This window comes from Gossypium hirsutum, chromosome D09, assembly GCF_007990345.1.
Source record: "Gossypium hirsutum isolate 1008001.06 chromosome D09, Gossypium_hirsutum_v2.1, whole genome shotgun sequence".
Classification (NCBI taxonomy): domain Eukaryota; kingdom Viridiplantae; phylum Streptophyta; class Magnoliopsida; order Malvales; family Malvaceae; genus Gossypium; species Gossypium hirsutum.
In genome coordinates this window covers 988,115-1,012,148 of record NC_053445.1, presented here as the reverse complement: position 1 = coordinate 1,012,148, position 24,034 = coordinate 988,115, and the positions used below count along the sequence as shown (strand labels likewise).

The 24,034-nt window shown below is 32.6% G+C and overlaps 1 protein-coding gene across 2 annotated transcripts; it reads right to left on the bottom strand.

Moving 5' to 3' along the window:
• Positions 1-2,122: 2,122 nt before the first annotated feature.
• On the bottom strand, positions 2,123-15,564 carry LOC107931342 (protein CHROMATIN REMODELING 24). 2 transcript variants are annotated; one of them, XM_016863214.2, is made up of 22 exons: positions 15,226-15,564; positions 14,997-15,110; positions 13,478-14,409; positions 13,267-13,397; positions 13,122-13,176; positions 12,706-12,837; positions 11,120-11,227; positions 10,937-10,992; positions 10,776-10,866; positions 9,853-9,987; positions 9,680-9,757; positions 8,737-8,946; positions 8,583-8,654; positions 6,713-6,793; positions 6,521-6,639; positions 5,453-5,564; positions 5,092-5,160; positions 4,900-4,994; positions 4,063-4,191; positions 3,869-3,934; positions 3,648-3,780; positions 2,123-2,658 (listed from the first exon to the last, which is right to left on the bottom strand). In XM_016863214.2, exons 1-22 carry the CDS (start codon positions 15,329-15,331, stop codon positions 2,494-2,496), a joined length of 3,189 nt encoding a protein of 1,062 aa, XP_016718703.1. In that variant the 5' UTR covers positions 15,332-15,564; the 3' UTR covers positions 2,123-2,493. The 2 variants fall into 2 exon arrangements, with proteins under 2 accessions (XP_016718703.1, XP_016718704.1); XM_016863215.2 differs by lacking the exons at positions 2,123-2,658; positions 3,648-3,780; positions 3,869-3,934; positions 4,900-4,994 and having other exon boundaries at positions 4,062-4,191.
• Positions 15,565-24,034: the final 8,470 nt, after the last annotated feature.

Here is a 24,034-nt window from a genome sequence, read left to right as displayed (position 1 = left end):
TTTAAGTTAGGTTAGTTTTCAACTCAAAGTTAGGAAAATAATATAAATCATGTAATGAACCTTTTACAATTGGTAATATAAAAATTTTTTCTAAAAATCTTTATGAAAGTTTTTAGAAATTATTTTTTTTAATTTTTTATAAAATGTGTACATGATTGCCATGAGAGTAGACATTTAGTGTTGTTAAAGTTTTAATGATCTAATTAACTTTTTTTATATAAAAAAATAATTTGACTAAATTTTAAAGTTGAAGGTCAAAATGATAAAGAATTTATATGAAAAAAAAAACAAAAAGTTAAGAAATAAATTTATCATTATACCTAAATTAAAATAAATTAATAATTTAGGTTATAAGTATTATTTTCATTAATTTTTAAGAAGTCATGATTTAAATTCAAATCACTTCAAGTTACTTGTTGAAACCATTTAGTGTTATCAAGTTCACATCAATTTTAAGTTGGATCATTTTTGAGCTTTTATTATATTTTATAAAATGTGTACATTAATTGTTAGGAAAGTTTAAAGTAATTTAAATAGTCCAATTAGCTTTCTTATCTAAAAAAATAATTTGACTAAATTTTAAATTTGAAGACTAAATTAATAATAATAAAAATTATGACTAAAATAGCAAAAATTCAAACTTTAGGAGATAAATTTAAGGTAAATTATACTAGCTGACAAAATAATCACTTAGATTTCAATTCGGTTACTCAACTTTTAAAAAATAACAAATCAATAACTAACGTTATTGAAAAATGATAAATCAGTCCATCGTTATAGCTGACATGACGAATTAACTTACCACATTTGACTAGTAGTAAAAAAGAAAAGAAAAATGATTGGGTTTTACTTTTTTCCTTCTCCGTGTCTTCCTTCTTTTTCTTCTCATCTTTCTCTTCATCTTCTTCTCCGTGGACCTTTTCTCCTTATGCTTCTTTTCTTTTTTCTTCTTCTTCTCTTCATCTTCTTTTACCACCTCTTTATCCGTGTGTTCCTTCTTTCTTCATCTCCACCTCCTTGTCTTTTGTCTTTCTTTCTTTTGTTATCTGTGTTCTCATCATCTTCTTCATCTTTGTGCATATTCTCCTTCTTCTCTTTCTTTTTTTCTTCTTTATTCTTTATTTCTCCAATTTCACTATCCTCTGTTTTACCTTATCATTCTCTTTTAAGTTTCTCCCCCTTATCCTTCTTATGCTTCGGCTTTTCCTTCTCCACTAATTTGGTCTTCTCCACTGTTTTTCCTACTTATGCTTCACTTTCCTTATGCTTCAACTGAATACTGTTTAAATAGAAAAAATAAAAATTTCTAACTTTATACCCAGATTTCTAACATTTCAAGTCAAAGAAAATGGATTTTTATACCCAAATTTGTTTCTAACTTTCTTCAAGCAAAAACAACCCATGAATGCAATTAATCTTTTTCCAAGAAAAAGGTTAATATAGACCAGACATGGCACATTGGCTAGTGAGAGGGATTGATGAAGTCGATGGGCGATAAACTTTTCATTGAGGACAGAAGAGTTAACTTTGATTTTGACGAGGTCGATGGCTATGGTGGGAACCTCAGTGATCATGATGCAGCGGAGGGCGTTGGCCATGGAGGCGTCGGTGTCGTGGGAGTTCCCAAATTGACTCTTGGGAATCGCTGGTTAAATGCCATATCAGTTTTCCATTACATCCATAACAAAAATTAATTTATTATTTTTCAAAAAATTGAGTGAATAAATTAAAATCTGAGTTATTGTTCTCATCTACCCCAAAATTAAATAACTGATAATATTTACCCATAAATTTATGATTACACTTAAATAAAGTAATAATTTAGGTTACAAGTATTATTTTAATAATTTGTTTTTAAAATTATATTTAAATTCAAATCCGAGATGAAATTTGTAGGTTAGGCAAGTTTAAGTTTTAATGGTCAAATTAATGAAATCAAATTTGGAAGAATAAATAATTGAGTTGCATAACAAAAACAAGCATAAATAGAGGTAAAAACAATTTAAACAATTGTGCAATATTGGAGCCAAAGTGATACACAATAGCATTAAGTAAAAACAATTTTTATTTATAGTTAAGAATTATAAAATCAAATCAAATCATAATGAAACAAAAATAAATTAAAAATTGAACTAAAATTAACCAACCGAATTAAAATTTACACATGATAACACAAAAAAACAATAAACCATACACATGGTAAAACACATTCCTTAGTACTCAAAAACTTAAATCCTCAATTTCAATCTCTCATTGAGAGAGTAAAAGAAGGCATCAACAGGTAATTTTGAAATCCTAGATTTTTTGTGTACAAAAGAGCTGTGTTTAGAACAGTTACCACCCACAAAATTATGCATTTCCACCACAAAATCTAGAGGGACCATCGAAAACTTGTTTGAAAATTCGAGTCCAAATGCTAGGTAGTTTTCTATTGTCAGGTGGAACAAGCCTAGATACAGGCGTGCTAAATACAGATACAACCAAAGACCTTATCTATACATTTAACACTTTCTGGAGTTGTCCAGTTATATCATCTACACCTACTTCAGTTTCTTTTTCAGTTACCTCTGCTGTCTTCATCTTTTGGAGCTCTGCATTCAGTTCAGCAATCTGCTTTTCTATCTTGGCTCCCTTATCAGGCAACCTCAAAATTGTAATCTGGCACAACAATTCAGAAGATTATAACACAAGATTTAGAAGAGTTATGCAAAAACAAATTTCCTGGTGGAGCCAAGGTGGTATCTTCAAAAATTGAGTATGAAATAGTAAGAGTACCATGGAGACCCCTATACAAGGAGTCATATTGCATTTTGCCCTTTTTACTCAAAAATAGGCAAATTAGTTTCTATATGTTAAATCAAAGAACAAAATGGTCCTTTCTGTTAACAATTTCATCCATTTCTACTATTAAAAACTAATGTGGCTAACGAAACAATCAGACAATTACAACTTATACTAACATACAAGGACCAATTTTTAATAGTAAAAATAGATATTTGCTCTTAGATCTATCGAACAAGAATTAACTTAACCATATTTTGTGTAAAAGAGGCAAAATGCAATCTGGCTCTTAATACAAGAGCCTCCATAATACTTTTAAAAATGCAACTATAGGCTAATGAAAAGAACCATATAATTTCATTGCTTGCATACACTTAATTGTCGAACACGGGCAAGACTATGCGAACAAGATGAATGAAATGCAAGAAACCATGCTGTATTTGGAAAATTGAATTCCAAAGAGTGAATTTGAATACAGTGTGTTGTATACATTGTGAGGAAAAAATTGAATTAAGATTCAATATATACCCCATAGTTGAAAGAGTATAAAAAGACAATCATGCAAGTCATATTTAGACTGGCTTTATTATACATTTTATACTAATTTTGAAATCCATATCCTTTCTTTCAATAGTAGGATCAGAATATAATTTTACAAACAAGCACAACCAGAGAAAATAAGGTTAAAAATTAAATAAAGTAAAATGCAGCCACCATCCTGATCTTGAGGGAAGATAACTCAGCCATGCAAAAAACTTCAGTTACGTAATTTAGTTTACTATTATTTAACCATTTCAAAAAAGAAATGCACACAAGATTTGTCATGCACAACACTGTCAAGCAAGAAATTTGATTCAAAACCATACCTTATTAGCATATATTTGGGACAGCCGGTTAATTCTTTGTTTAATTTCACTCTCAGTTAATTTAGCTACTTCAATAGGCGACAAGCTTTTCCTGCTCATCATGATATCCTTTGGCTTGAAAGCATATACAGCCCTGTCAAACATTTCAGATATAACTATCATGTTCCACACAGATATGTAAAGATTATATCATGAAAATAGTGGATGATCATAAGAAATACCCATCAGGTTTCTGTTCAACAGAAGAACTTGAAGATGAATGTCGCACAACCATATTTTTTTTTTTCCTGATTCCGTTAATGTTTGGAATGGTTAGAGCTTTGACAGAAAAAATGAACATACTATAATACATGAAGCTAAGTACACAATTTGGATCAAAAGACATTAGGGGGAAAGAAAGAGGCAGAGTTTTCACCATATGTCTTCGTCTTCTTCCTCTACAACTTGTACAGGTGCTGTTTTAGAGAAAAGTAGACTGTGATGACTAACTCCTGCTATTCCCAGTGTTTCCAGGAATTTTATGTGGGTTTCCAATAACTCATCCCTGTAAGACAAATTACAAAAATCAGAACATAGAAATACGTGAATGTCATAAACAGTTCCAGAAAAGTCAAAAATTTCGACATACTCCTGCAAACAAGCAAATATTATGTTGCTTCATAAAATTGTATCTAGTGAACAAAAATGATAACATTGTTTACTCATTTAGGTTTTTCAGAAGTATTATGATCAACCAAAAGAAAAGTTTCAATTTTTCAAATAAATTATTTGAAGACCTAGATTCTAATTGAAAGCAGAATTTATCGGTTGGACATTTTAATTTATAGATGTGGATATTAGAACCAAGAGTGGGAATATTCAAGACACTAAAAAAAACAAGGGAGAGAACTAGACAAAAAGAGAAGCAACTTAGACATAAAAGAGAAGTAAACATATTACATAAATATAGATAACAGTTTAAAAAGAAAACACAGCATTACTCATCCCAACAAGTAAATAAGCAATTTGGCACAGGTGTCTACATTCAAGAAAACTATAGCATGTTCAAACACAGAGTAGTTTTTGTTAATACTCCCAAAGAAAGATAAATTTCACCATACCGCTGGCTTCATTATCCTTTATAATTTAAATTATTTCACTTCCATTAAAATAAGGTATGAATAGCAGAGTTATGATGGTAGGAAAAGAAGTTCTAATAAACAACGCGATAAAAGTAAATCATAGTATCATACTACTATAGATAGAACAGTACATTTTATGTTGATTATCATGCTCTTCATGTAATTGCTTTTGGGTAAGTGAAATGTCAAACCCCTGTTTTGGAAGACTAAAAAGTTCTCGAAGATCCTGAAAGAAATATAAAAAATCTAAGTATGTCTATCACACATCACAAAGTACTAAATGCTTAAAATAAACAGGACAAGAAGTTTTAATTAAAGAGTACCTGCTGGCTGAAGTAGCGAATTTGTTCTTTGTGCTCAGTTGCCGTCTTAAATAATCCCCCCTTGTATATCTAGATCACAATTTTTAGGCAAAGTAGTGAAAATAAACACATCAGTAAAGAAATTAAGGAAAAATGAGACCACGGCTGTAAGGCTGGAGGCAAGGAATCCTACACGTAAACTAGAATCCAAAGTTCTCATATGTTATCACGAAATAGTTATTGTTGCCAGATAAAATTTCTCTTTATGCACAACTACAATAATTACGGCAATGTCAACCACCTGGGAGTCCCAGCAGGTTAACATATAGGTACTGTAAATGAATCAATATGGATAACAAGAAATTTCTGAGATTTCATCAACCTGCTTTCTGTATATCTTTTCTTCAACAGTTCCACAGGTCATCAACCTGTACACAAGGACATCCTTCGTTTGCCCAATTCGATACGCCCGATCAACACTTTGGTTATCCGTGCTGCAAAATTATTAATTAGCTTATTAACCCTGAAACAGGATATGCCCTTCCCAGAAAAGCAAAATCAGTTTAGGTTAAGAAAGCACATTTTTTAAAAGCATAGCAGCAGAGTTAGTTCATAGTAGAGAAAAATAGGACTAGGAAAATACAATTGCAGAACTTTTTATCATTTCAACAATTGTTCTCAACATGCCCAATCCTGTCTCACGTCCACCAACCTCATGTATGCCTCAAGATGTTTCAAGTATTTCACCATATTGTCTCAAAAAGAAGTGATAAATTTAAATAATTTTGCCAAAAAATAATAAAAATTGTTGAATGTATTTCTTTCAGGACTTTGGATACAGACATATACTCAGCAGGCAAAATTTAAGCGAGTATCACTTGGCAACTCTTTCATCCACCTTTAATGGAAAATTCTGCTAATGACTACAGCTGCTGGGCAAGAAAAAGCTGTTACTTATTAGTAATAAATCCCATCCACCTCCCAATGTGTGGTGCATGCAGACATACACAGAAAGAATCCTACTGAACCAAATAATTTTGTTCAAACTCTGTTCTATTACTTGAATATCAATCTTCTTATTTAACAACCTGCAACTATAGGTCTAATAGAAGCCCCAAGTGAGTATTTTGTTAATAAATGCTTCAGATAATCGATATAGGTAATCCAATTTGGAATAAACTAATTTTTGGGTGAGGAAGGTCCGAAACAGAACATGAGCCCTCACAGTTTTTAACTCAATCGGGTGTTTGAAACCACGCGACCAAGATGTAGAGAAAAATCCACCATTACATTGTTAGATATTAGATAAACTGATGGCCAAAAAAAAAACAAAGATATTGAATAAACTAATATCAAAGACTAACTATTTTACCAAATTCCTCATTTCTTAAAAGGGAGTATTAATCAAATTATACCAGAAACAAACTGAACTGAGGAGAAAAAACGGAACCTTGGGTTCCAAGCAGGATCGACCACAATGACACGATCTGCTTTTGTAAGTGTAAGGCCCAGACCACCAACTTGGGATGTCAGAAGAAATATAGGAGCCCCATTACCTTCTTGAAAATCCTGAAAATAGAAGAGATGAAAATATAACACCAAGAGAAAATTTAAATCAATTTAATGTTAAAGAAGCACTTACATTAACAATCTTCACTCTATCACTTGCTTTCGTGGTACCATCAATACGTAAAAATTTGTAGTCGTTTAACACTAGAGACTCCTGTGATCAATAATAAAACATGATCACAAATTGCCTTGGGCACAAAGTCTAAAAAATTAGAAATTCCAAATAAAAAACAAAACACAATTCAAAGAAGATTCATCTTTGATATATTGCAGAGAATTTTTATGTTGCAGGGTAAATCAGTGAATCCACAAGTTGGGTTGCAAGCAAGACTACCACATGCCCTATTTCTCTTTTTAATTCTCCTTTTCACTATACCCTAACACATATATGTCACCATTCCAACATGCTTGTAGAGTCTAAAAAAGCTCCATTGGCAACATATTAGATAATTTCTCAGTCAAGGAACTCTTGGTTTCTTGGTTCTCAAGTTTGCATTCAAGCATTTAAAAACAAGTCAAAACCACGAATTTATAAAATACTATATACGGAAAATTCTTTTCAAGTACTTTGAGCAATAATTTTTTTTTATTATGAGTATTAATTTTCTTAAAATAAACATCATAAAAAGATTATTAATACTTTAAATTTTAAGATTAAATAGTTATAATTTATTAAAATTCAAATTAATCTTTTTCTTAATTTCAACAGCCCAACCTTCTCAATCTCTTTAAGCTTTACCATGTCCAAACAAATTTGACCGCGTCCTAACCGTAGCAATTTTTTTTGTTTGTTTTTTCTTGTGTTCCAGTCAGGTACGTATTCCAGTGTGTCGATTATGTCCGTGTCAAATACCAATAAAATACCACTACAACCAAGGTTCAAGCATGTCCATGCTTCATAGGTTTCACCATACAGAAAAGCATATGAAAGTAAATGCCAGACCTTTGATGTATTCAAGAGAAGAAAAAAAAAAGAATTGTTTTTTTCTTAATCGTGAATGAAGACAATTGTGAAACCCTTAAAATTTCAAGTTTCAATTTCAGATAATGATTAAAAAGGTTGATGAATTTTATGGGAAAATATTTGATACACTACAAGTAGAAATTTTAAACTCCACAAGCATGGTTGGAGTGATGACAAGTGTCCTATAGATATAGTAAAATATTTTTAAAAAATAAATATATAAAAGAAAAGGAACCCATGGCAAATTTTTAACTCTGCTTGTGGAGTTAAAAAGTTACACTGCTTGTGTACTAAATACTAACCCAAATTTTATATGCTAATCACACTATTGCAATACATAATATCATAAAGAAATTTGTTTCATATCTCATGTCAAAATGGGATAGACTCCATTCAGGAAAATTTAATGGATCAAAAGTATATGTTGCAACCTCAAATGGAGCTAGGATTTTTAGCTCACCACAAGTAAGCAACCAAGAAGACACGCCATGTTACCCAATTTATTACCTATCACTATTAAGAAACTTCACTTTCTTCTCTTCAGGCAAAATGAGTGAGAAATAGACATCAAAAGGTAGTGTCTATTTAATTGTTGGGAAAACAATTATATAAATATATGGTACAGCTGCCTCACAAAATTGGCAGATGTTATAGAGCAACCTCTGCAATCTAAGCAATAACTCAGCTAATGCTACCATGAACAAAAGCATAAGGTAATACCCCAGAGAAAAGGAGGATCAAGAGGGAAGGATAAACAACAAACAAAGAAGGGGCTGGATGGCTTATTTGAAGAGTCCATTGTATTACTAGGGGTCAAATTTTAGAAATGGCAAAAAGTTTCTTCCCTTGAGGTAAAACTTAGTCCATAATTTCCTACCAAATTGCTCATACTGACAACTAAAACTCAGAACTTGAAAAATTAGACAGCATGCTGCCATGAAAAGGTAAATGAGCCAGCAAGTCAAGATCTAAAACAAACCTGAATATGATTGAGCATTTTACGAGTTTGAGAAAATATAAGAACATGGTGGCCCTCTGGAATTAAAGTGTCCTGAAAAAACCATAAAATGCATTCAACTTAAGAAGATTATTTATACCTTGGAATAAATCTATACATAAGCAGAGCCCCTGACCAAAAGTGAAAGTAAAAAGGATATTTTGCATGAGAGATTGTCGTGATTATCTTGAAAGTCATTCGTTTCAGCAACATCAGCAACATGCATTGCCAATTTTTCAGCGACACTAGCATCTTCTGGATTTAGCATTGAATCCATCCCTTCTAGTACATCCTCGGCAGCTCTCTTTGTCAAGAGAAGTGGATGATCACATATTTTTTTAAGAATCTGTTTCAAAGAATGGGCACTTTTTCTTATTACCTCAATAAGATTAAAAGGAACTAGCTAACTACATCAAAACTGTATAATCCAGCACACAAACTGTTTCAGCTACTCCACATAAATTAACAGCTAATTATAAAGAATAACAGATCATACGCAAGTTAAATATAACCAGAAAAGTCTGGATATTAAAGATTGATAAAAGAGACAGGTTACTTTAAAAGTGAAACTTTATCCTGACAAAATTTGAGAAATAATATATTCTAACCACCTAGATAACCTAAAATAAATATTCCAGGCAAGCAACTGCAATGAAAGATAATTCCTCCAATTGAAGCACTACACAAGAGAAATATCTCTTCAAAAAGGAGATACAGAATGCACATCTTATGACAGATTCAGAGAAGAAAAACATTTTCATAAATAAAATGGAATATGTTCACACAACTAAACTTTCAGTATAACAACAAATAATTATCAAAAAGCGGGTGCCATCATTGGATTCTTTTGGCCAACAATCCCTAGAGATTTTAAACAGACTGGAAGCACACAACTCTTGTGTTGATTGACAACCAAAATACCTGAAGAATGTTCCTTATAGCTAAAACCTCCAAATCTTAAAGAACAATTGATGGTTGTGCACATCAGCACATAAGAAAACGACTAAACATAAAAAAAATCAAATGTGTGTGTAAACTGGAGGAAAAACAGATGGGAAAAATTGAACAGAAAATGGTACCGTCAATGCAGCTAGAGGCGAGCCATCAAAAGCTGAAAGAACTATCTCACTATTCAAAAAAGCTTCGTACAACCGTCGCTAAAAGGGGAGACACAAATAACCATGAGCAATAAAAAAAACTAATAAATCCACAATCAAGAGTAACATTCAGAAAAGTAATGCTAAGTTTGCACCTGGCAAGCAGTCAACTTTAACCACACAATGATCTCATTTTTCTTAGAAAGCTTGGCAGTTGACGTATCATCTTCACCAAATACCTCTTTCTTTAACCGGCGCAAAAAGCAAGGTTGAATACGTTCTCTTAGCTCCTACAGAGGGGGAGGGAAAAAAGATAAAAAAATTATGTTCTTTCATTTCAAGACACATTCCATGACCATAACAGAGAAAAAAGAAAAGGCAACAAGTAGGCATTATGGCTCCCAAACTTAAAGGACAATTATATGATATAATTTAAGATGGATAGCAAAGCACAAATAATTGAACATTAAAAAATAAAAAATTGGCTCCCCTGAATTGCAATTTTTCACTAATAAATTTCACCAGAATGCATTTACTTGTAACATCACCAAAAACCTCAGCATTTATATGCAATCAGATTTTACCAAGATCTTACATGGTGAACTTGAATACTTAAATGTATATTTTTGTTGAGGACATTTAAGCATAAAGACATATGATAGTGCCTCTTAAATCAAGTTTGTACAAAGTCATGTGGGATGCAGCAAAGATTGATGTGTACGAAGTCTAAAACAAAATAAAATTACTATAGCTATGGATGGTCAGGAATCAAGATAGATTATAGATTGAAGTCTCTAAAACATCGCATTTGAAAAGCAGTTTGAGATCAAAATCAATTTTTACAAAGTAGTCCTGTGAGACTAGTAGAAAAGATTGATGTGAGCTAAAGCAAATGGCAAATAACAATGCCCATGGTAAGCAAATGGCAAATAACAATGCCTATGGCAAATGACATAGTTTCTGCAACACTGCATCTTCACGGAAAGCAATTTGACTTTAACATTAGAATAATTGAATGATGCCCAGGATTGAATCATCAAAGCGCATTCTTATCAAGTAATACTTATTAAAACAACACCTTGGCAACCGTTGAGCCAATACGCTTTTCCCTCTCAGAAGCATTTTTGTCATTTCCACGTAAAATAGCATGCTCGTATCTTTCCTTGAACCTGAGAAAATATCCAATCCTGTTACATGCTGCAGGAGCATAACAAACACCAGTTGAGCAAAAACAATTACCATTTATTATCACCGAGTAGCTCAGGACAACAGAAGTTGAACAAGGCCCACAGTTCCTAATACAAATCAATAAAAGACAAAAACAAAGTAGAATACGATAATCCAAAGTTTGCTTTCAAGATAAAACAAAATATAGTGCATTTTGGAGTCAAAGAAAAATGAAGATAAATGTGAAGATGTTACCTTTAGATTATTCTGAATTGGTGTGCCACTTATGACTATACGATGAGCACTTGGTATATCAAGCAAACTTTTTGCCCTTTGTGTGGTAGGATTTTTTATGAGATGGCCCTGGAACAGTAATGCAGTATGAAAGTCAAGCAAAAGAACATGAAGCTCTTACAAGAAAAATGACGCATTCAAAAGGAGACAAGATTTTATGCAAATGCAAAACATAAAAGATATATGTTAAGTGAGTTGCCATCCTAGTGCTGTCATCTTCAGCAGGCAACCATTATCTGACGAAAATTCATCGATAGTAATCATATATCATTTGATTATCCTAAAACTCCATCATTTAATGGCCCCACTTTATTTTTGAAGCTCATCACGCTTCAATAGTAAATCATTTATAAGGTATCTTAAAGCTCATATGACTTACCTGCAAATAATAAGTTCTAACTACGCTAGAAGATTAGATCTTAGGCCATCTTTTGCCCCTCACATTGTACAATAAATATTTTATTACCAGCTTTATGTGATAAAATCCATCTAAAAATACTTGGCAGTACAAAATACTTTTATTATGCCAATAGAATCAAGAAGAAACAAAGGGGAAAAAAACATATTTATCCCTATTGTAGAATCATAGAATCAAGAATATTTGAAAATGTTGTTTACCTCTATTCTTTAGAATTTAGATCAATACTTTGCCTTTTATATTGGATGGATTCTTTAACCTTTAAAACTTAAAATAAATGCTAATAAGGGGAAAAAAACAAAAGATCTCAAATCCAATATACATACATGAATGCATGAATACACTCATTAGATGTACAACATTTATTTAGTTAGCTGTTTCAGCATTGTCAAGGGTGTCAGGCACACTCAAGGTGCTAAGACATCCCCCAATTAAAATAAGACCGATTAAAATAAGACACATACATATAAATAAATATAATATATAATTATGTAATACATGTAGATTAGAATAAAGAATAACTAGTAAGGTAAAATATGAAGGAAAAAAAAAGAACTTACAAGACAAACTACAAAGCCAAAAATAGAGCTCTGTTTTTTAACACTGAGCAACATTTCCTCTATTTTTAAACAACAAAGTAAACTTTAAAATCAACTGACCATAAAGGAGAAAGAAAAATTAAAAGCAGAAAAGAATAGTAGAGTAGATAGAGATTAAAGTTTGGCCCCCAAAAAAGACAGATTAAAGCTAAAAATAGGGTGTTGGACAGAGGATGAAGATTTAAAAAGAGAGGTTCACTGTCTAGTGCTCATCTAGGTAGCTAATCTGAAACATCTGAGGGTTGCATATTATAGCCAACAAAGATAAACTATATCCTATCAGCACCGTCCTCCCCATTCAAAGATCTGGTGATAGGATGCTCCGATGGAGCTACATTAAGAGTCAGTTAAAACAAAGTAAATACATCAGATTTTTCCTATTCTGCATATTCAACAGCTTTCGAACATAAACCCCACAAAAAAAATATAGAGCAAAACACTGCCATTAAAAAAATAGAAATTGCAAAAATTCATTACGCAACCAAAGCCTATAAATTTTAAATTACAGGCAGCATAGCAACATTGTCTACCTCATCAAGAATCATATAGTCCCATATGATATCATCCTCATCCTCGTCATCGTCACGGTAGTAGCTTTCTCCTTTCAAAGCTTTAGAATTGTTTCGTACAATATCGTAGGTTGTAAGAAGAATCCCTTGGTTCTACAAGAAATAAGAAAATTCAACAAACATGAAAACACTAATGTGGAACAGAATAACAAGCCCAAGAGGAATTACAAGCATTTTTGTGTGAATGCTATATGCACAAATTAAACAGCAAACAACACCATAAATGAATAAATAATGTCAAATATCCAGAAACTTCTAAAATCAAATAGAATTTCATGTTAGCCAATGTTGAAATAGCCTGAAACCTTGAAACTTGCAAAAAGAAGTATATGTTTATATTTAGCATTATTATGGGGTGTTAAATCAACAACCATGACCTGAAGCACATCTTCGAGCTCATATTGCCGAGTTTTAGCAGAAGTCGCAAAGTACCTGTGCAGAAGCCGAAATAATGATTATTCATACTAATTCAGCATCTTAACATCAGAAATACTGTGAAATTTTTAAGTCAAGTAGCCTCACTCTCTAGTCTTCCCAGAAAGCCCTACAACCGAGAGTTCTTTGATCCAATGAGAGAGCAATGTTTTCGGGGCAACTATTAAAGCTCTTTTAATCAACTTTGAATGAAACAATCCTGCTAGAAAGCCACAAATCTGCCCAAATAACAAATAAAAAAGTTTCCATATGAATATATATGACACACACACACACACACACACACACATTTCCTTACCTGCATTGTTTTTCCCAGGCCCATATCATCCCCTAAGATTCCACCCTTACCCTGGCAATGCAAAGACCAAAGCCATTTCAATCCCTCGCGCTGATGCAGATACAACATTTTTGCAACTTTAGTTGGAAGCTTAAAGGTTGAATTTGGGCCACTCAAAATAAAAGGCTGGTCAACTTCTAATGAGTATGAATCATCAAGCTCATCAGCTTCCTCGGACTGATCAGACTTCTTCAAGTTACCACCACATTTAACAGCTTTTTTAAATCCTTGCTTTGAACTCAATACTACACAATCATTGTCATCCTCTTTTTCTCCATGTTTTGATGCAAATGACCTACCCACAGACATCAATCGCTCATATGCATTCTTAGGTTCATTCTTCTTTAGCCTTTGGAAGTTTTTCTTAGATTCATGTACCCTAGTAACAAAAGTGTCATTCCTAAAGTCACTCTGTGATTCACTCTTTTCTTCTTTTTCTTCAACATTTGAATCAAAAACCTGCCTTGCAGACACCAATTTGACATTAAGCTTTTTTGACTCTTCTTCATAAACATCTTCACGCAAATCAACTACATCCTGAACACCACCTACAACATTCTTACTCGAACCTGATGAGGTATCAGATGGATCAGACATGCTGGAAAATGAAGACTCGGCACTAGCATATTCTGGAATATTCCTTTTAGGGGCTGACTTTTTCTCTATAGAAATAAGCTCAAGCTTAGAGCTCAAGTCATTTAAAATATCTCTAATTTGACTTCCACCCTCACAAACATTCTTTGTTTGCAAAGGTGAATCAAAATCACAAATTCCAGAAAAATTAGGTTCATTGGGAATCGAGGTTTTATCAGCACCCCCACCATCTCGAGATGAGACTTTGCACAAACGACGCCTACCCTCAATCTTCACCTTTACAGGCTTTGCTTCCTCTTCTGAAATTCATTTATTCAAAAAACAAAAACAAAAAAAAAACCACAAGCACGTTAATTGCAGAAAATAAAGTAAAAGGAGAAGGGAGGAGAAAAGAAAAACAAATAGATCGTCCTTCTGAAAGCAAAAACAAATGAGAAAAAAAAGGGGGTAATGATAGACATCTAAACATATAAAGGATAAAATCTTTCAGATAAGAGAATTAAGACCTATAAACAAAAAGCAAACCAAAAAAAAAAAAACAAGTGTACAAATAAAATATATAAAAACCGATTGAATAAAGCAGAAAGAAAAACATCTAACAGGAAAAAAAAGCACAATATATTGTAGAAGAGAAAATCAAAACCCACACTTTAGCTCAATCGAAATTATATAAGTACATATATCCCTACTCAAAGAACTCGGTTCTAATCTCCGTTCCAAAAATTTGAACTTGGTTAATACTGAAACCCATTTAAAAAATGAAGAGATGTAACGTCACTATGCTTTTTAGTAAAGAAAACCAAAGCCCACCAGATATGCAATAAAAAACAAACAAACAAACAAGAAAATGGCATCTAAGCAGTAAGAAAAAAAAGACTTCTTATACCAAGAGGAGAATCAAAATCGGTGATTTCACAGAAGCCAGGAATAGAATCATCTGTATGGGATTGTTTGCAAAGACGACGCCGAACTTGAAATTCCTCCTCATCAGACTCTTCTTCTGCAAAAGCCACAACAATCGAACCAATAATCACGACATAGCCCAAAAAAGAAAAAAGAAAAACCCTATTTTGGGAGGGGGGAGGCAATAGAAAGGAAAAGAGAAGAGATTGTACTGGTGGGTTTGGGTTTGGGCGGTGCAGAAAGATCGTGAAGGAAACGGTAATGGCTGTCGTTTAAGCTTACAGCCTTTCTAATGCTGCTCTCCTCTTTGTCCGCCATTGAAAATGTATCTCCTAAAGGCTAAAACTCAACATTTGGAAAGATTATATATAGAGAAAAATTAAAGGGCGTCACTCCTTTTCCCGCTTTTGTGTTGAATTTTTGAATTTTGATCAATTGAAACAACAGTTTCTTCTCTTTTCGAGTATTTAATTTCTTTTTCTTTTTATAAAATCAAACTTACAAATGCGAAAACTCTTCGTATTAATAAGGTTTCAACCTTAATTATTAAGGTCTCAATAATTGATTTGCAGGATTATCCATATTTTTATGATTTATAAAATAAATCAAGAGAGGCTTTGCTCATCATGGGTTGGAGCCGGATGAATGAAAATTTTGAGATTTAATTTTTAGGATCAGGTGCACTCGGAAAATGGGTTTTTTTACCCGAGTTAAGCCCGCTTGAAAAAAAATCCAAAATGAACTCATATAATTCGTAAAAGTCCCACATTATTTGAAAAAAAAATTCATTACCAAGAGATCATTAATCTAAAATCCCCTCCGAAGCTTTGAATTCGAGCCTCAATTACGAGAATTACCTGAGATACACGCATAACATGCGTGAACTTTAAAAAACTCTGTGTGAGACCATCACAAACATATATTTCAATACGTAGCATAACACATCTAAATCATCATAAATATAACTTTTACATAATTCACATATCATCAGATTTAATGAACATAACAAGTTTTGCTTATGTAATAATGCACATTTCTAAGGATTTTCTATCCATTTCCGCTACACACACTAATATCGAGTTCCCCAAAACTTCTTCATCCGATAACACACCATTTATGGACAAGCCATCACATAGATACCGATAAACGATCACATAACACATCGTGGACAAGCCACCACATAATTGCCAATAATTACCACATAATCACAGTTAAACTACCACATAGCTTCCTCTTTTCACAATCTCACCCCATGCATGTGATATGACCATTTTAACACATATGTTTCACTTTTCACATTTTCCACATATTAATGCTCGTAACTCATATTTCTCGGTTTTTACACATATGCATATATCATGCTCACATTTTCACATATCACATAGTTTTCACTTTAGAATACTTTAATATACATATTTATATAAAATATGGATCTTAACATTACATACATCACAAATCATGGATTTTCACAACACTTAATAGTTTAGGACACTTACTTGGATTCCTCTTTGATTGAGTTTTTCAACTCCACTCGAGTATTTAATATACTCACAAATTAAATTAAATAACATTTTATTAAAAATAAATAATATTATATTTCACTTAAAACGAGACTTAGATCCCACAACTTAAATTGTAGATCCGATTGCCACAATCCTATTAGAGGAGATTTCACTTGGATTTAAGCCGATAGATGAATCTATCGCATCAAACATGTATTTTAGTTAGATCTATCGGATTTGATTTTTAACACTTAAAGTTTTAATCATTCGAAATAGTTCTCACCATCACTTATTCTTAAATCGAGACTTAGATTGATTGTCTTCGTTATCACACTAAGGATCTCTTTGATCAGTATCGTTTGGTCCTTCAAGTTGATACAAAATCACATTAGTATTTATGTTAAACCAATAATAAAATAACTTGATGATATTATCACCCTAAACCATTCGGCCAAACCATGGTATTACTAAATTGAAGAATTTTACGAATCGAACAACCTTACTTAGACTTGATTTAATACGAGATGATCGAAGGATCAAGAATGGAATGAGACAAATGTTTGAGTGATCTAGAAATAAATAATCGAATAAGTGAAAGAAAAATATGAGTTTTAGTCACTAAGGAATCGACAAAAGAAAGAGGAAGCAAAAAGGAAAAAAATTTGGTCACTGGCGACGGCTCAGCGGTGGTTCGACTATGGAGGAGCGGCAGTTCGACGGTGGTGAGAAAATATTAAAAGGAGGAGGTTTCGGTCACTACATTGGAAGAAAGGAGAAAAGAGAAAAGGAAGAGAAAATAGGTGGAGGAGGAGACCCGTGGTGGTTCGCTGTGGCGGTCATGACAGCTCACGACGGTGGAAGGGAGGAGGAGTGAAAAAAGGCGACGTCTATAGTGGTTAGGAGGTCTTTGATGGTGGTGGAAGGCTCGGTTGGGGTGGTTGGAGAACAAAAGTTAAAAGGAGGTGGTGGTGGTTCTATTTTGATTTGAGAGAAAAAAAGATGAAGAAAATGAAAAAATAGAGATTAGGGTGCAAATAAGGGTGGTGGACGGCACAAAGGGTGTGTGTAGCTTGGTCAACCATGACCAGGTTCATTGTATCACAAACTTATGGCAAGAGAGGAGATTTTGGCAAGGGAGTGAAACAAGAAATGAAAAAGGGGATGTGTCTCACAACATAAGACAAGTTTAACTTGCTAAAGGAGGAAAGGAATCCGAGATATGGCAACAAGGGGGGTGGATGGCAAGGCTTGAATGCACATGCCAATTGTGTGCAAAAAATTAATTTTAAAAAATGAGAACATGGAGGGTACAAACTAGGAACTTTTAGGATAGTTAATGAGTTTCATTCCACTAAGCCACAACACTTCCTTGTGTTCATTTTTGTGCAAATAATTTAAGACATAAGAAATGGCAGTTTCACTATATTACAATTAATAGAAAAAAATGGGATGTGACAAAGGGTTGAGGAAGACATTTTGCAAAAGCACAACTACATTTTCAACTTTTTATTTTTTTTTCCAAAAACACTCTAAATCCAACTCTTTATCCTATCTCTAAACCTTTTAGTAATTGTAGATATTTATTTTTTGTTACAGAGCTTTTTAACAATAATAGTTTCGGGAAATATTGTTCTTTGCAAAAGCATGTTTGGGAATAACTACCTTTGGGAGTAACATCATGTTGGAAACAACTAATCTTGGGAACAACACTATGTTAAGAATGGCTACCTTTGAGAACAACATAATGTTGGGAGTAACTAGTCTTGGAAACAATTTTCTCATTCAACAATGAGGCAATCTTATTTTGGGTTATTATTATGAACATGTTAAATTTGAATATTTGTATGTTTATATATATATATATATTTAAAATAACTTAATTGAAATAATAAGTTTTCAAAGTGACCTCTGTTATTGAAATTATTTTATTTTAAAATATAAAAAATTTTGTGCATGTAACTTAAGCTACGCTAATATTGATTGGCCCAAAGGAAGGTTAATATTTAACAAAATTACATGTGCAACTATAGTAATAAACATGTGACGATTATTCGATTTTACATGTGAGCAATAAATCGGACCAAAGAAAGATTTATTGTTCAACATGTTTTTATTGTCTTTGTTTGATTACTACACCAAAATATCACTTACAAGTTAATATTTTGTCCAAAGAAGAAATTTTAATGGAGTATCAAATATCTTGAGATGAGGTTTACCTTTATTCTAATTATTTTGGTTTAAATTTAAAGTCTTATATGAAGTTGTTTTTATTTATTTATTCAACTATTATTATATTTGCCAACATCAATGTATGATGTTTTAGGATAAATATATATACATATATATACTATTATCATTTAATTTGGTCAAAAGATGAAATTAAGAGAAATATTCTGAAACAAATAAATTCAAATTTTGGCTTTGGATTTTAATTAAGGATGTTTAATATTTTAAATACATTAGTTGAAACAAAATGTCTCCAAAGTGATCTCTTTTGCGTAGATTAGTTTATTTAAAATATTAAGATGATTATATGTTTTTGTGATTCATGCATTTATTAATTAACCCAAAGGTAAATTAATATTTGACAGAATATCAATGACATGGTGATAAATGTGTGACAATTATAAGGTACTTTATGCGAGTAATAAGTTAGCCCAAAGATTGATTCATTGTTTGACATAATTTATTGTCAATGTTTGATTGTTACAATAAGATTATCGCTTACTGTTGATATTAATGTTGTGTTTGGCTTCTTGAGATGGGATTAGCCACTATTTTGAATTTATTGTTTACTTGTGAATATTCATGTGAACTTGTTGTTATCTATTATGTTCTATATTTAGCTAGTTCATCTTCTGCTGCCACAATATCTGCTAATATAAATTCTATACCCATGCTTAATGAGACTAATTTCAAGGGACGAAAAATTCACTTACTTATATAAATTCTATACCCATGCTTGGGACTAATTTCAAGGAATGGAAAAGGCACTTACATATAGTGTTTGGTTGTATAGACATAGATCTTACACTAAGGGGAACATAATCTGAAGAGATTACTCAGGCCAAGGTTTTGCCAAAAAATGATAAGGTTGAAATGACATTACTTTGACTTCTTTGATGTCTATGAAGTATAAGGGTCAAGGAAACATCATAGAATACATTATGAAGATGTTCCATGTTGTTTCAAGACTTAAGACACTTAAGATAGATTTTTTTGAGGAATTGTTTGTTCTTATGGTCTCGGTATCGCTTCTTGCATAATTTAACCAATTTAAAATTAGTTACAACTGTCAAAAAGGAGAAATAGACTCTAAATGAACTCATTTCTCAATGTGTGCAAGAGGAAGAAAGGTTGAAACACTATAAGTCTAAAAGTGCTCATTTGGTTAGTGCCTCTAAAGACAACAACTTACATTTTGAATAAAATACCCACTAAAGTAGCTACAAAAACACCTTACAAGCTTTAGACAGGTTGAAATCTTAGTCTAAAGCATTTTCACATTTGGGGATGTCTAGTTGAGGCAACGCCTTGTAGGCCACATGAAAAAAAGTAGACTCCAAAACAGTGAACTACTTTATTAGTTATTTTCATTGATCTAGGGGCTATGAGTTTTATGATCCCACAATTGGAAATATTTTTTAGACGAAAACTATAATATTTTTTTCAGGATGTTCAGTTTGGAGGGAGAATTAAGGTTAAAGACATTGCTTTTGAGGAGGAATTGGATTATAACTCAGTTCTTGCATCACTTTTGACGATGTTCAAGTTTTCATACCTATCATTGATTAAGAAGTAAATCCAAAACCTCAACAAGGCAATGTTGAGTAACTCCCTATTCGAGATGATGTGATTGTTCCCGAAGAACAAACTCAACAACCTCAAGAACGAATGTCATTAAAAGTTCAATTAAAGAAAGAGTTATAATGACTTTAGTGGAATATTTTGACCTTAAGCTGCATATGATGAAACATTGATCATACATTTATATGGTGCAACTAGAAAACTTTGTGTCTAATAATGCAAAGTTAATTATTTGCAAATTAAAGAACTCTATCTATGGGCTTAAGTAGACTTCTTGTCAATAATAATACAAAATTTACCAAATGATTATCTTATTCGGTTTAGAGATGAATTTGGTCGATAATTGTATATACCATAAGTTCGGTGGGAGTAAGGTTCTATATTTGGTTTTATATGTTAATGACATACTACTTGTCAATAATAAGTTAAGTCTCGACTAATACCTCAAGCATGACTTGGAGATTAAGGAAATGCATAAGGTTCCTTATGCCTTAAGAGTGGGGAATCTAATGTATGCTCTGTTACAGTATACCCAAAAACTAATCATGAGATTATCGTAATCACATACTCATTTTACCTTGTTTATTAATATAAAACATTGTCATTATTATTTCAGTTTCTTTTTTTTTGTATATATAAACTGAATTGTAATAAAGTCCTAAGAAAATATTATTATTCTTAAAAGGTCATTAGTCAAGTATTATTGTGGGCTTGGATAACAATAATGAATTGAGACTAATGTGTAGTTGATTGATGACAAATAGTTGTCATTGACATAGGGATGTCAAAATCAATACATGAGTATGTGTTAGAGAACAACATATTGGACTGAACCGCTATGAGTATGTTTTTTGGATTATTATGTAATAGTCACAATATTACTCATAGTGATAACTATGTATATGATCCTCAAACTTGAGATTATCATTGTGCCAACAACGTGAGTTGTATATTTGGATACAGTCAAAATGTCTACCGTAACAGGTTGTACTATAAAGACTGATGTTGGATACACCATAATCCATGTAGTGGGATATGGTTGATCAAGATAGGATTTATCCCTCCGACATAATGGGAGCAATATATTTGGCCTCTTGATGGTGTGAGGCAAGAAATGTAACAGCCCGATTTTGGGCCTAGTCGGAACAGTGGTTTCGGGACCACGAATCCAACGAAGAAAAATTTATTTTTCTTATATTTTTATGGTCTACGATTTCACGAAATGATTTTGTGAAAATTTCGTTCGAAAATGTCGACGTTTGGGCACTCAATTTAGTAAAAGGACTAAATTGTAAAAAGTACAAAAGTTGAGTTCTACATGTTAGAGGTGTTCAATTGTTATGAAACTTTAAATTGGAGGTCCTTATATGGTAATTAGACCATTGGTTAAGTTGGTAGACAAAAATGGGCATGAGATAAGTGAAATAGGAAATTTTTAAGTTAGGGGCAATTTGGTAATCTAGTAATTAAAATGAATTAAAAGGGAAAAAGATGGCAAATTGGGCTCATCTTCTTCATTGGGACGAAATCAGCAAGGGGGGGAGCCATTGTTAGGGTTTTCAAGCTTCCAAGCTCCATAATAAGTGATTTTAAGCCCCGTTTTTAATGTTCTTTACGTTTTTGGAGTCCCGGTAACTTGATTTTGCTTATTCTAGCAATAATTTAATCTAGGGTTTATATTTGGAAAAATACCCATATGTGAAATGTGTTTATTTTGATGTTTTATGGTAGAATATGAAGCTAAAAATTATGTTAAGCAACTTTTGCTAAGCGATTTTGAGTGAAAACGAGTAAAACGACATAATCGATAAAAATACTAAATGTTCATAAGTGTTAGAGTGGGAATTTGGTGTTGTCATAGAAGGGAAAAATGTTCAGCATGTCATAATACATAAGAATAAGGGATAAAGTTTAATTTCCGAGCCTAGGGGCAAAATTGTAATTGTGTGAAACTTTAGGGGCAAAATGTAATTTTGCCAAAATGTGATTTTTGGACTGGATTGAATAATGTAAGTGTTAAATAAGTTAAATGTGTTATTATAATTCAAGAAAGACAAGGAATTGACTTTGATTAGTGAAACAAAAAATGAGAAAAAGTGAGAAATTTCCCGATTGAACATTCGGAATAAAAAGGGATACGAATGAAGTGACAGAAATGATCACATATGTGGCATGGACTGTGTGTAGGCCACTATATGAAAGTGAAAGTGTTGGTCACGTGTGTAGTACTGTGTGAAGGCTACTACGTGAATCGATAAATAATGGTTACATGTGTAGTACTAAGTGAAGGCTACAATGTGTACCGAGAAGCTTTGGTCACGTGTGTAGTACTGTGTGAAGGCTACTACGTGAACTGATAAATAATGGTCACATGTGTAGTACTAAGTGAAGGCTACAATGTGTACCGAGAAGCTTTGGTCACGTGTGTAGTACTGTGTGAAGGCTACTACGTGAATCGATAAATAATGGTCACATGTGTAGTACTAAGTGAAGGCTACAATGTGTACCGAGAAGCTTTGGTCACGTGTGTAGTACTGTGTGAAGGCTACTACGTGAATCGATAAATAATGGTCACATGTGTAGTACTAAGTGAAGGCTACAATGTGTACCGAGAAGCTTTGGTCACGTGTGTAGTACTGTGTGAAGGCTACTACGTGAATCGATAAATAATGGTCACATGTGTAGTACTAAGTGAAGGCTACAATGTGTACCGAGAAGCTTTGGTCACGTGTGTAGTACTGTGTGAAGGCTACTACGTGAATCGATAAATAATGGTCACATGTGTAGTACTAAGTGAAGGCTACAATATGTACCGAGAAGCTTTGGTCACGTGTGTAGTACTGTGGGAAGGCTACTACGTGAATTGATAAATGATGGTCACATGTGTAGTACTAAGTGAAGGCTACTATGTGTACCGAAAAGCTTTAGTCACGTATGTAGTACTATGTGAAGACTACTACGTGAATCGTAAAACTTGATCATGTGTATAGTACTATGTGAAGGCTATTACGTGAACCGTAAAAATTGATCACGTGTGTAGTACTATGTGAAGGCTACTACGTGTATCGAATGATAATAGTAACATGGGTGGTACTATGTGAAAACCCCAAATATTTGTTGTTATACCGACATGTTTAACGAGATATGAGAATGTGATTGAAATGTGATAAGTTACGAAAGAGTGACTAAAGTGATGAAGTCTTGCATTGTGTTATAAAATAAATGGTTATAGTGCTATGTGAATGAGAGATATTGGAATAGAATAGATTTGGACAGTGACAGTGATGTTAGTTTGAAAAATCACCAAAAATTGTAGAAATTGATTTAGTGGTTGAATGAGATAAGAAATTAAAGTTTATTGAGTCTACTTTCATATAAAAGAAACAGAGCAAGCAAAAGAGTTGTATATTTTGAGATATTTGAATTTTAGTGAGACAGGGTTGAAATGATTTCGGAATCCCCTATTCTGACTTTGGAAAATCACTAAAAATTGTAAAAGAATAATTATGAGTTATAATTTATATGCTTAGAATCCTTGATGAGTCTATTTTCAAATGAAATAAACGAAATTATCATCCAAATTCTGTACAGTGAGATAATTCATTTTTAGTGAAGAGAGGTCAGTGATGTTGAGCAGTGAAACAGGGGTGAATTTAAAGAATAAACTGTACTAATTGGCCAAGTAAAAAATTCTGAAAATTTTACGGTAAGA

What these genes read in the sequence shown, in the direction of transcription:
- LOC107931342 (XM_016863214.2), bottom strand. Translation starts at nt 15,331, where the DNA reads ATGGCGGACAAAGAGGAGAGCAGCATTAGAAAGGCTGTAAGCTTAAAC. An exon ending in GCCCAAACCCAAACCCACCA is followed by an intron (nt 15,111 to 15,225) that starts GTACAATCTCTT and finishes TGGCTTTTGCAG; the next exon opens with AAGAAGAGTCTGATGAGGAG. An exon ending in TTCGCTACTTCAGCCAGCAG is followed by an intron (nt 4,995 to 5,091) that starts GTACTCTTTAAT and finishes TATTTCTTTCAG; the next exon opens with GATCTTCGAGAACTTTTTAG.